This window comes from Physeter macrocephalus, chromosome 2 (genome assembly GCF_002837175.3).
Source record: "Physeter macrocephalus isolate SW-GA chromosome 2, ASM283717v5, whole genome shotgun sequence".
NCBI classification, from domain to species: domain Eukaryota; kingdom Metazoa; phylum Chordata; class Mammalia; order Artiodactyla; family Physeteridae; genus Physeter; species Physeter macrocephalus.
In genome coordinates this window covers 51,231,307-51,244,426 of record NC_041215.1, presented here as the reverse complement: position 1 = coordinate 51,244,426, position 13,120 = coordinate 51,231,307, and the positions used below count along the sequence as shown (strand labels likewise).

General features: G+C 38.7%; 1 protein-coding gene across 24 annotated transcripts in view; it reads left to right on the top strand.

The window, feature by feature from the left end:
• The window catches only part of GTDC1 (glycosyltransferase like domain containing 1), a 416,031-nt gene that overhangs the window by 153,068 nt on the left and 249,843 nt on the right, over positions 1-13,120 (top strand). Inside the window, exon 2 of one of the 24 annotated variants that reach the window (XM_024122204.3) lies at positions 7,529-7,595. The exons of the other annotated variants lie outside the window; for them this stretch is intronic. Within the exon in view, the coding sequence (XP_023977972.1) occupies positions 7,594-7,595 (2 nt within the window). The 5' untranslated portion in view covers positions 7,529-7,593. The remainder of the gene's footprint in view (positions 1-7,528; positions 7,596-13,120) is intronic. 24 annotated transcript variants of the gene reach the window in all.

The window sequence follows — 13,120 nt, the reverse complement described above, 5'->3', positions numbered from 1 at the left end:
GCGGGACAACTAAGCCCGCGCGCCACAAATACTGAGCTTGTGCCCCTCAACTAGGGAGCCCGTGTGCCGTAAACTACAGAGCCCATGTGCTCTGGAACCTGTGCACCACAGCTACAGAGCCCACGTGCCCTGGAGCCTGCACGCCACAACTAGAGAGAGAAAACCTGCATGCCACAACTAGAGAGAAGCCCGTGTGGCGCAACGAAAGATCCCGCATGCCTCAACAAAGGTCTCGCATACCACAACTAAGACCTGATGCAGCCAAAAATAAATAAAATAAATAAATAAATAATAATAAGAAATAATAAATAGAAGGTAAAATCATGTTTGACTTTAACATAAATGGATAGAAGAGGAAATAATGGAAAAATTATAGGTTTTTCTCTTCTGTTTATCAAGCAAATACAGTCATAATAAAGTGCTGTAGGTTCACTTTTATTAATTTATATTCATTTTGTTCATATCAAAATTTTGATATATGGTAATTTGACCAAAGCAAAGATTTAATATATATTTACACATGTATATATACACACGCACGTGCGCGCACACACACACACACGATCAGCATATTAATTATTAACAACCAGGAACCAGGGGTACAAAGATGGGAGAATGAAATAAAGTCTCGCCTTGAAGATCTTGGTTGATTAGTCAAAGACAGATAATAAAAAAATTATATTTTTGTTTGGTAAATGCAAAGATATGGGAACACTCAAGAGGAGTACAAAATCCAAGTCAGGTGTTAGCAGAAGGATTTAGGAAGCCTTCTTGGAGGGATGATGACAGTTGATTCTTAGGTTATGCTAAAGAAGTAGTGGGTTGATTTGAGGAAGGGAACATGAGATAGTGGCATACCATGCAAATTGTGTCACAATAAGTAAAGACACAATCTGGTGTGTGTAAGGAACCATAGTCATTTCATTCTTCTTGAAGCTCTAAGTGTGAGATTGGGACAGGAGAGGAGCTTGTAGATCTAGGTGGAGATCAGTGCAGGTTGACGTTTCACATACTAATTTAAGGGACTTGAGTTTTATACAGGGGAGTGACTTGGCTGGATTTTGCATTCTCGATATATGGCTCTTGTAGCTAGGTGTAGGATGAACTTGGGAAGTCAGGCTTGGACATAGGAATTAGGTAGATTTGGAAGTAAACAGGCTTCACTATGTAAAAGAATAAGGATGAAATTGAAGGTACAGATTTGAGAAATATTCAGGAAATAAAATGGACAGGATTCATTAATAGGTTATTTATGGAAATTTAGGGTGAGTGAGTGAAAGGAAGGAATGACTCAGGTTTCTGGTGTGGTGGATGGTTGTGCCTTCGGCTATAACAATAAATACAACAAAAAGAACCTATTTATTGGATTAGATGATGAGTTCTGTTTTGGACCTTTTGAATTTTACGTGCCGATGGGCTTTCCACACGAAGATTTCCAACAGATGGCTGAATATCTGACGGTTAGGTGAGAGGTCTGAGTTTGAAACCCAAGTCTGGGAGGAATTACCATGTAAGTGACAGTGAAACTCTAAGAATGGACATTCTCTTTAGTATCAGCATCATGTTCATAATCAATATGAATATACTAAGTGTATATTGAGCAAACAACCCAAGTACCAGGAGGTGGAAGAACTCTACTTAACCTTGTTTAATTTGCTTAACTTTGAATTTACCTGAAACATACTTAACAAAATTGAAGAACAAACATAACCAGCATCTTTTAAAAACTTTATCTTCCCCCCAAATTTTAATCCTAGCATCAAAGTAGCATATCAAAATATAATTTGAATTAACTTGATAGACCATTTAATTGGAGTTCTTAGAACTGGGTGTCTAGTGTATGCAGAACACTGAATTCATTGCAAAAGACTTCAAAGGCAAAGGCAGTCCATACAATGATTTTGGCAATAAAAAGAATTTAATTTTTCCTCTCTCAGCTCAAGTACAAGTCATCTTGGAAGAAAAGTTACTCTCAGATGAGTTTACAATCGCCAACAATCCAAAATTTAACCAAATTGGATCATCACACACTGTGTTTGGAAGGAAGACTGGCAAAGTGTTCTTTCAGTAGATTCTAGGAAGTGTAGGACTTACTTAACTAGAGTGGCCCTGGAAAATGGTTATTGCCTAAAGATCAGGAATAATTAAGTCTAATGCTATTCATTTGTAGGAGAGTTTTCCAATAATAATTTTGGTAAACGACATCTTATAAAAACAAAAAACAAGAGAGTATAAACTATAGAATGATGAATACAGAAACTGACCAATATTGCAGTATTTTGAACTTCAATTCATCATTTAATTGGAATTTCATTCCCAAAACAGAATTGATTAATAATAATGGTAAATAGTTTCCAGTACTTATGTAGTGCTTACAGTGTGCCAATTGCTGGTCTAAGCACTTTACACATATCCTCACACCACCCTGTAAGAGGAATCCTGTTATCAGCCACCTTTAACACATGAGGAAACTGAGGCAAACAGAGGGCAAGCCAACTTGCCCGAGATCACATAGCTACTAGTTGGTGGAGCAGGTAGTCTGCCCTCAGAGTTATGGTAGATCCAGGTAGATTACCCTTAGATTCCATGGTAGACCAGGTAGACTGCCCTTATAGCCCATGGTAGGTGGAATTCAGGTAGTCTGCCCTTAGATCCCATGGTAGACCCAGGTAGTCTACCTGAAGAGTCAGTGGTACACTCAGGTGGTCTGCTTTCAGAGTCCCTGCTCTTAACCACAATCCTAGTGTAAATGATAGTGAATGCAACTGGTAAACAGTGTATGTATGCATTGTGGAGTTCTACAAATTATGGAGATGACATGATTCTTGCCCCTTAAAAAATGCAATCTCTGGGGCTTCCCTGGTGGCACAGTGGTTAAGAATCTGCCTGCCAACGCAGGGGACACGGGTTCGAGCCCTGGTCCAGGAAGATCCCACATGCCGTGGAGCAACTAAGCCTGTGTGTCACAACTACTGAGCCTGCGCTCTAGAGCCCACGAGCCACAACTACTGAGCCCACGAGCCACAGCTACTGAAGCCCGAGCACCTAAAGCCCGTGCTCCTCAACAAGAGAAGCCACCACAACGAGAAGCCCGTGCACCGCAAGGAAGAGTAGCCCCCACTCACCGCAACTAGAGAAAGCCCGCGTGCAGCAGCGAAGACCCAACTCAACCAAAACATAAATAAATAAATTTTAAAAATAAATAAATAATATATATATATATATATTTAAAATGCAGTCTCTGGCACTGTTTCCCAAATAATTTGCTTTGTAACACACCACAATGATGCTTTTGACTTAATTTTCCCTACTGTTGTTTAAAGGTGATATTACACATATTCCTTATATTTAAAAAAAGAATTTTTAAAAATTAAAAACTTAAATTATCTCTTTAGGTTAATTGTATCTTATAGTGATGTACAAATTAGGTGTAGAGATTACCAATTTTAGGAGATTTTATAAAGATCTCAATGTGTAACAGCATAGGTATATACTTTGCTGTTTACCCAAGAAATGTAAATGGAAATTATTTTAATCAAATAATTCAGAAGGTACCAGGCATGCATGCTATTAAAAGTTTTATTATTAATACTTTTCATTTTTTAATTATAAAAGTAATATATAATCACATGATAGAACATTTGGAGATAAAATATGAAAATCCGTAAACCCAGCAGCTCTTATACCTTATAGTCTTATTTCCTTATAGTCTTTCCCTGTGTATCTAGTCTTACATTATTGTAATAATAGCATATTTATTATTTTGTGCTTTAGGAAGTTTTAATTTTACTCTTTAATATTATTGAAAATCCTTTTTTTGGGGTAAAAATAGAGTACTAATTTGTCTTTTGGATATTCTGGGGTTACTTTGTAGTCTATACCAAGTTCGCATATTATAATTCAGAAACATTTTTGTGTTATTCTCCTCACCCATATCTCTGTTCCAAGCCTTGGCTTTCCTCAGCCAGGTCCACTGATGCCCCCTACCTGCAGGCTGAATCTTGCATGGTACCTGAGCCATTCTTACCTGAGTCAGCAGATACATCTTTAGCTTCAGACCCACTGATGTGACTTGGAGTTAGTTCTATCCATCCCAGACCTTGGATTCATTTGCACAGCTGTTTATATTCCTACTTTCTCTCAGCTAACCCTCCACCCCACAAATCCCTCTACTGCTGGTTGCCGTGGGATCAGCCCTGGGTCATCACTTCATTGCTTTCCCTTCATCTCTCCTCATCCTTCAATTGCCAGTTTTAGATGAGTTGGCTGGGCTTCCTCTCTGTAGTACCCCCCTTCTCTCCAGATACTCTCCTTCATCCTCTAGGCTCCTTCTGGGCCTTTGTGGCCCCTTTCTTACTTCCTGCCACTTTCATCCCATACCTATTCCCAGTCAGACTTTGTGTCTGACACCTGTACAAGATTTTCCAGCGTTGCCTCCTGAATTCTGATTGAGACTTCTCCTTGGAATCTTTATTCTTCTGCTTTATTCATTGAATTCAACTTATGTCTTGCCCAAGTATGCCCTTTGGACCAAGTTCCTCTGACTGGCCCACCATCTTCTCGGATGCCAGGTGCTACAGGTGGTTCCCTTGCCCTTGGCATGTGCTCTGTCCTGGGACCAGGCCTCTGCCTGTCTCTCTTCTCTTTCCATGTTGGTCTCTGTTGCAGAGGCCTGAGACCACGCAGGACAATGTCAGCATGGTTTCCCCAAAGACAAATTACAGTATAAAATCAAGAGAGTAAAAGAAGAATTTTAATGCATATGGGAAAAAAATTATTCGCTGATTTTTGTTAAATATTCAGATCCTTTTCCAGCTGAACTATTTATCACTTGAAGCAAAAAGGAACAACTGTCTATGTCATGTCCAGACGTCTTTGTACTGTGTAGGCTCTAGATGCATTGCATGTTGTGTCTAGATTTAACATGACTATAACACATGAAATAAAAGAATCCGTCAATACAGACTAAATTAAAATTGAAGTCGCATAAAGAGAATCTATGGTGAGCTGTCTTTGAGTTGCCTCGTTTATTCTTATTGATGAATTTTCATAACTTACTCCTTGAATAAATTATCCAAGAATCAGTGTGTGATTTTCTTTATATATTACTTCATATTTGTATAAAGATACTGCCATAATAAAATCTTATAATGATTACTGTTTTTACTATTTGGATGGGCTGGATGTTTTTTATAATGATTAGTGTTTTTGCTCTCCAGTTGGACTGAATTTTTCATTTACAATTTATATAAAAATGGAACAACATTGCAAGTCTGCTATTGAAAAAGGTACAATAATTCTTTCATTTTTTTCAACTCTAGGGACAGTTAGATCTTTTCCTTCTTTGTCATACATATAATTGGCCATATCAGTAACATGATTACAATATGCAACTCCTTTCCTCCAAGATATCACATTTGGGTATTCTTTAATCTCAATCTCCTGACATTTTGCCATTCTTATCCTGACTTATATGTGGAATCATGTGGCATGGCCAGTTACAAGATGCAGCAGGTGAGCAGGTTCTGCAATAGGTTACTGGAGCAAGGCAGTTACAGGCAGTTGACTCTATGAAGTGTGCCATTTCCATGGTATACGATTGTGATGTCCAAGTGATCTGATGATGTCGCTCAGAATCAAAGAAAGCTGTTGCCCATGGATAAATCTCTGAAAGAAGTAACGAAGGATCTCAGCTAATGGAAGAACAAGGCAATGGAGAGTCTAGTTAAGAATCAAGCCTAGACAGGCTGGTACTTGATACCAGTTTGATCTTTTCCGACTAAGTGTTCCCTGTAGTTCTTCCATACCACTCTCAGAGGTCCTAAATTACATCACACTTATGACTAAGAGGATTTCCAGTAGTTTCTCTAGGTTGCATGGGTTTGTCTTAGGGGTATACATGCTATATACATGCAAAGAAGGGTTGTGAAAGATAGGGAAAAGTTCAAGTTAAGTGATGTTCCAGACCATCCATTCCTGCTTTACTCAAGAAAGTTTTTATGTATATTACATATCACAGTTTTGTGTAGGAATTCCTTTGAGAAGTGGTTGCTTTAAAAAAGTTTGGGAACTACTCCTTGCATCTAGCACAGATAGAAAGACCCTGTTTAGTGCTATCTCCTCTTTAGCTGTTGGTGTGATAGAGGTTTATTGAATACCTGTTGAGTGCCAGGCCCTGGAACCCTTTACCAGGCATCCTGGTCATGTCTTAGGCTCCTGAACAATTGCTGCTCTGTAATCTTAGCTTTTTCCTGTGGTTCTGCACACAACTCATTTATCTTTTATCTCTACATCTTTTGGATGATCTTATTTATAATTTCAAAATAACTTCCATACTAAAGATTCCAAAATCTGTGTCTCCAGCCTGACTTTGCCACTTTGTACCTGTGTGAGGTTAAGAAGTCATCCTTGCTGAGCCTCAGTTTTCTTATTTGTACAACAAAATGCCCTTAACCTTCCCAACGCCATAAGGATAAAAAGAGTGGAGGCACAAGTTTGTAAATTGCACAGGTATAAAGAATAGTATCATTTATCTTGCTGTAATCAGTATCTTCAGGATCGTATTTCTGACTTCTGTTTTTTTTGCAGGAATGCTTGTTTGTATGGAACTTGATACCTTAAAGTTAAGATTTACTAATAGTACTCAGTCATTCCTTTTCCTTACATCAGACATAACCCTTGAGTTTGTATTTTATGAATGGCACAATCTTTCCAGCAGTTACTATATCTCAAAATCTTGAAAGCAGCTTTTAATCCCTTCTCCTCCTTTTAGGCCTTACTGTTATCACATTTCTTCAGGCCTTCATTGCAACTTGTCTGGATTATTATAATAATCTTATAACTGGTCCCCTGCCTTCAGTCTTTATTTCTCCTACTATGTCCTCTATCCTGTTGCTGTAGTGTTTATGTTTGTTTGGTTTTTGTTTTATTTATTTTTTGCTTTTTGTTTCTCATCTCCTAAAAATATAGCCTTCTTGCACATGAACTTCAGTCTCCCCCCACCCCTCCGCCTGTACATTGCAGTTAAGACTCGTCAGCCTTACCTTCAAGGTCCTCTACAATATATATTTAATCTGCATTTGTAGTTTTTCCTTTTGTAGCTCCTCCATGAGCCTCCTCTTCAGCCAAACTGTTTGTTCTCCAATGCAGTATTGACCACTTTTGCTTCTGGATCTTTCCACAGGCTTCTCTATCTGTCTGGAATGTCTTCACTTTGTTGTAAAACTACTGATTCTGTGAGGCCAGTTGAAAAATACCACCTCCAGGAAAGTGTTTGTAACTTTTCCCTGAACAAATGTGATTTTGACTCGTCTTTCCTGAACCCACTATGTATGTCACTGTTCTTTAATTCATTTCCCAGCTACTCCCTGGTTGTATAATACTTCAGTATTATGTAAAATAATTACTTTGTTCTTAAGCTTAACTTAATCATTGTGTATCTGTTTCTTTGTGACCCATATTTTGAATCAGCCTCAGGCTCATGGTCAAAAAGTAGTTGGTGACAGTAATATATAATTTCATCTTATAGGTTATGTTCTGCGGTGTTACACATGCAAGAAGGAAAAGTGGCTCCCACCAGCTTCACTCTTGAAAATGTGAGGGGCCATTTTAATACTATTTTTTTCTTGATAAGATGCAGCAATATGTAGTGAGAGAATTATTTCAGGCATTGGTATTTATAGCCATGTTGAAATATAATTGAATGAAAGTACCTTCTAATTAGAAACTAACATTTTATAGAAAAAGTAAATTAACTCACTTTTGGAAAGATGTCTTGCCTGTTCTTGTCTTTGATTAATCTTCAGAGGGACATTTCTTTTTGTTTGTAGTTTGTATATCCCTATTTTAAGGTCTTAGGCTATGCATCAAATCCTTTTTGTATTATTACAGATCAACCAATCTTTTACTACTTTACTGTTGTCAACCATTCAGTCTTTATTGTTTTTTTAAATGCCAGAAAATAAAATGCAGAAACCCCACCTTATATTAATGTAATTTTATGGTTAAGATTTTACATTCACAGAAGTCCAGAAGTTCAAAGTTATGGTTCCCCAAAGAATCCTAATTCAGTCACATTGCATAAACTGATATTAAGGCTGAAATGTATCATCATTACAGTAATGCAAAATACTCATATATGCATGAGGACACAGTTATGGTTGCTGAGGGAACCATAATTTTGGATTTTCTGACTTTTTTTGCACATACAATTTCAACCATAATGTTGCTAATGCATTTATTTTCATTGACTCTGAAGTAATATATTTGTTGCTATGTTTATCTTAAAAATAAGTTTTCATGGACTCCATTTTTTTCTTCTGTGTATCTATAAACCTATACTTATAGATATCTGATGTCCCTACAAAGAAAACTACTTAAGAAATATTTCTGTATAAAAATAGTTTTTTGCTGCATGTATACTCATATCCTTCCTGCCTTTCTCTCACACACACATACACACACAGCCTCACACACTTATGTTACATTCTGGCACATTATAGAAGCAGGTAGCATATCCACTACCTGCTGTTGAAAGTGTTGACGATACTGACTTATTTATTCCATCTTCTACACTATCCAAAATCATTTTGGGTACTTTGACACATTTTGGTCTCTTCCATATGGATACTTCATGGTGGCAGAGTTGCCAGATGCTCAGGTTTTGTGACAGTCTTAGTTTTTCAAGGACTGTTGGAATATTCTTGGGAGAATCTCTCGCCTTGTTACTGATTCCTATGGAGTGGTAAAATACTAACATTTCTTTGAAAGTGTTTTTCAAGACGAGGATTATTACAAAAAGTTAGTAGAATGTCCCATCTGAGAGTATTTCACTTTGGGGACTTAGCAGTGGAGCAGTTTGTCATGAAATTTATTTGCAATGAGTTGGCATCACCCTGACAGTAATATTAACAGTATATATGAATTTGGGGATTAAAACAAAGTTATTTAAAATATCAGATTTTAACTCTCATACAACTTCAGCCCATTGTTTATATCTCAGTTGCCAAAATGCAAAGATGAACAGCAGGATGTCAAGTCTAGCTTATCTTTTTATCCCTTATCTACTATATGATAAACATGTAAATATATACATATATATATATAAAATATACTGAATATTTGCTTAATTGAATAGAATGTGGGTATTTATGGTCCCGGGCAATCCCGGGAATGTGGGATTTATGGTCCCTTTTTCTCTGCAGTATTAATAGAAACACAATCTCCCCCCTTTCCAAGCCCTGCCCTTAATACATACTGAACTGGAAATTCTCCTTATCTTTAATGTCCATCTCAAGCGTTTTCTCCTAAAGCCTTTCTGGCTTTTCCATACCAAGTCTGAGGTTCCCTGCTTGCCTCTCTCATGGCTTCTGTGTATTTCCTGACATTCCCAGACCACTGTTATGCACAAGTAGAGGAAAGGGAAGAAAGGACTAACTCAGAAGGGATGCTTCCATGCTGTGCCTTAGGTATAAATGTCTTGCATGGCAGAGAGAGGCTTTAGATGACTTTCTGTGACCTATGGCATGTGAGCTTCAGTCGTAGGCAGTGGAAAATTCAAATAACATTGAGACTCGGATATCTGTAGTGAGCCTCTAGTGCATATTTATATGCATGTTCAAGTACTTTTGTCTATATTGTGTGGAGAGAAGGGGCGAAACATGGTCAAAGAAAGTTTTTCTAGCTGTTTTTTTCCCTCAGTGAATGGGTTTTCGCCCCCATTTAAATGGAGAGTATTTTCATTTCAGTGTCTAACTTGAAACTGCTCCCACTATTGGAATTAGAAGACAGGCTCACTAGCAGCACCTGTGTCTTCCTTTCTATTACTGAGTATCTTGGTCCCAGCTTTGCCTCTAACTGGCTAACCCAGGGAAGGTGACCTCATTTTGTGCTTCTCAGTCACCTGTTAAGGAAGTGTGACCTTGGGAATTCCTCCAGCTGTAGCATTTGATCTCACATACAGTGTAATGTAGTAGGTGAGACCAAGAGATGCATCTCAGGAAGTTACCATGTCAAGTAGATTGTGTTGAATGACCTCAATACTTCATTTTTAGATAATCTTAACAGTATTGTTTATATAGCATTTTCTACTTTTCATCTGTTTTTTTTTTCCCCCTGTACCTACGTATATATTACTTAAAAAAAAAAAAAAAAGAGGGCAGGGACTTCCCTGGTGGTCCAGCGGTTAAGACTCTATGCTCCTAATGCAGGGGACCTGGGTCCAATCCGTGGTCAGGGAACTAGATCCCACATGCATGCGGCAGCTAAAGATCCCACATGCCGCAACTAAGACCTGGAGCAGCCAAATAAATTAAAAAAAAAAAAAAAAAAGAGGGCAGTTATTTAAGCTGTGGTCAAGGGAAGCATATTAAAAAAAACTTTTATTTGTGAAACTTAGCATGCATGTAGAAAAATTTATAATTTTCATTTTACTCTATTAAAATAGGAAGTTTTGATCTTTCAAAAAACTAGCTTTCAAGTGTTTTCCCTTCTGTGCTATAGATTGGGAAACATAATCTTAGAATTTTCACCTTGTTGTCTTGATGAGAAAGAAACTCAGGATTAGCAAACTAACGTTTATAAAACGTCTCATCTTTAAAATAAAAGTATGAAAGGCCGGGACGCAGTCTGGGGACTCACACCTTCAAATTCTTTTTGTATTGCAGATGTACTACATTAGTTAACGTTTCACTCTCCTAAACACTTTTTGAGTGCCTACTGTGTACGGTGCACTCTGCTGGCTTTGACTTTTGTAATTAATTACCTAGTGACACACTTACAATTAAAGTGATAGGTAAAATAACAAAACATTGGTGATAATAAATAAATTATTTGTGGGGCGGTATTTCTTCAAATGGCATATTAAGCACCAAATTCAGGGAAGCTTTCAAAGAACTGTCTTGGACTTGCCAAAACAAACATAGGAGAAGTGATCAAAACACAGGAATAATCTCTATGAGAAGCATAACAACAAAATGACACAAATCAAATGATAGAACAACTCACTAGAATATAGGACTCTGGGAAGCAAATTTAAAACAAATACTCATAAGCATGGAAAAATTTAGCTTTTTATGACTGATTATAGAAAGACTGAATATTTAGGAAGCATTTTCTTTTGTGCTTGTTAATTTTAGCAGTAAATGTAATTCAGTAAAAATAGCAGGTTAACATATTTTTCCTTGTTAGCTTACTAGTTATTTGGGCACAAAACACCTTTCTATGGTTATCAGGAATAGTTTAGTTCAGGGGACCCTAACCCCTGGAACTGGACCTCACAGCGGGAGGTGAGGGGCAGGTGAACGAGCAAAACTTCATCTGTATCTACGGCCGCTCCCCATCACTCGCATCACAGCCTGAGCTCCGCCTCCTGTCAGATGAGCGGTGGCATTAGATTCTCATAGGAGTGCGAACCCTACTGTGAACTGCGCATGCAAGGGATCTAGGTTGCGCGCTCCTTATGAGAATCTAATGCCTCGTGATCTGAGGGGGAGCTGAGGCGGTGACGCTAGCACTGGGGAGCGGCTGCAAATACAGATTATCATTAGCAGAGAGGTTTGACTGCACAGACACCATAATAAATCAATTGCTTGCAGACTCATATCAAAACCCTATCATTGAGTAGCAAGTGACGATTAAGCTGCATCTGGTGGCAGGCTTTATAGTGGCAAGTGAGTTGAAGTACTTCAATTGTACAGCTGCACCTGGTGGCAGGCTCTAAGTCAGAATCCGACACTTATTTTGGTCCTCGTGTAGCCCACCCATTATTTTATTTACCACTTCCATCCACGCCACTTTTCTGCACTGCGCACTTGTCTCAGTAACAGTTTTGGTAAGCCCACAAAGTAACCCTAGCCAAATTAGTAAAAAGCAAACGTCACTGGAGAGCTTATTTGAAAAGGGGAAAGACTCAATGATGAGACAGCAGAAGGCTCTAAGACTGCCAACAAAAAGAAAGCTGCATTTAAAAGAAAATACCAAGAGACATACTTAAATTGCAGGTTCATTTCAACAGGTGATTCACATTCTCCAAGCCCGCTTTGTATAATATGTGGTGACCAGCTATCCAACAAAGCCATGAAACCTTCAAAACTGCTTCGCCACGTGGAGACCAAGCACCCTGCGTTAAAGGACAAGCCTTTGGAATTTTTCCAAAAGAAAAAAAAGTGAATACGAAGAACAGAAGCAATTATTGAAGGCCACCACTTCATCAAATGTGTCTGCACTGAGAGCATCATTCTTAGAGGCTAACCTCATGGCTAAAGCTAAGAAGCCCTTTACTGTTGGTGCAGAGTTGATCCTGCCTGCTGCGAAGGACACTGTCGTGAACTTTTAGGAGAGGCTGGCACGTGTTCCTCTTTCTGCTAGCACCATAACTAGACGAACTGATGAAATAGCAGAGGATATTGAGGCACAATTGTTAGGCTTAATGAGTCACCATGATACACAGTCCAGGTTGACGAGTCTACCGATGTTGACCATGAGGCAACGGTGCTTGTTTTTGCGCGATATGTTTTTTTTCAGGAGGATGTGCATGAGGATATGTTATGTGCACTTCTGTTGCCAACCAACACCACAGCTGCAGAACTATTCAAGTCTTTGAATGATTACATATCAGGAAAAGTGAATTGGTCATTTTGTATCAGTATATGCACGAACGGAGCAGCTGCCATGATTGGATGGCTTTCTGGTTTCGCTACTCGGTTCAAAGAGGTCGCTTCCGAATGTGGGTATATACACTGTGTCATCCACAGAGAAATGCTGGCTAGCTTAAAAATGTCACCTGATCTTAACAGCGTTTTGCAGGATGTGATGAAAATTATCAACCACATTAAAGTACATGCCCTTAACTCACATCTGTTCATGCAGCTCTATAGGAGATGGACGCAAAGCACACACGTCTTCTCTTACAAACAGAAGTGAGATGGCTTTCTAAAGGTAGATCACTGGCCAGAGTTTTTTTGTTTGTTTTTTTTTTTTTTTGCGGTATGCGGGCCTCTCACTGTTGTGGCCTCTTCCGGTGCGGAGCACAGGGCTCCGGACGCGCAGGCTCAGCGGCCATGGCTCACGGGCCCAGCCGCTCCGCGTCATGTGGGATCTTCCCGGACCGGGGCATGAACCC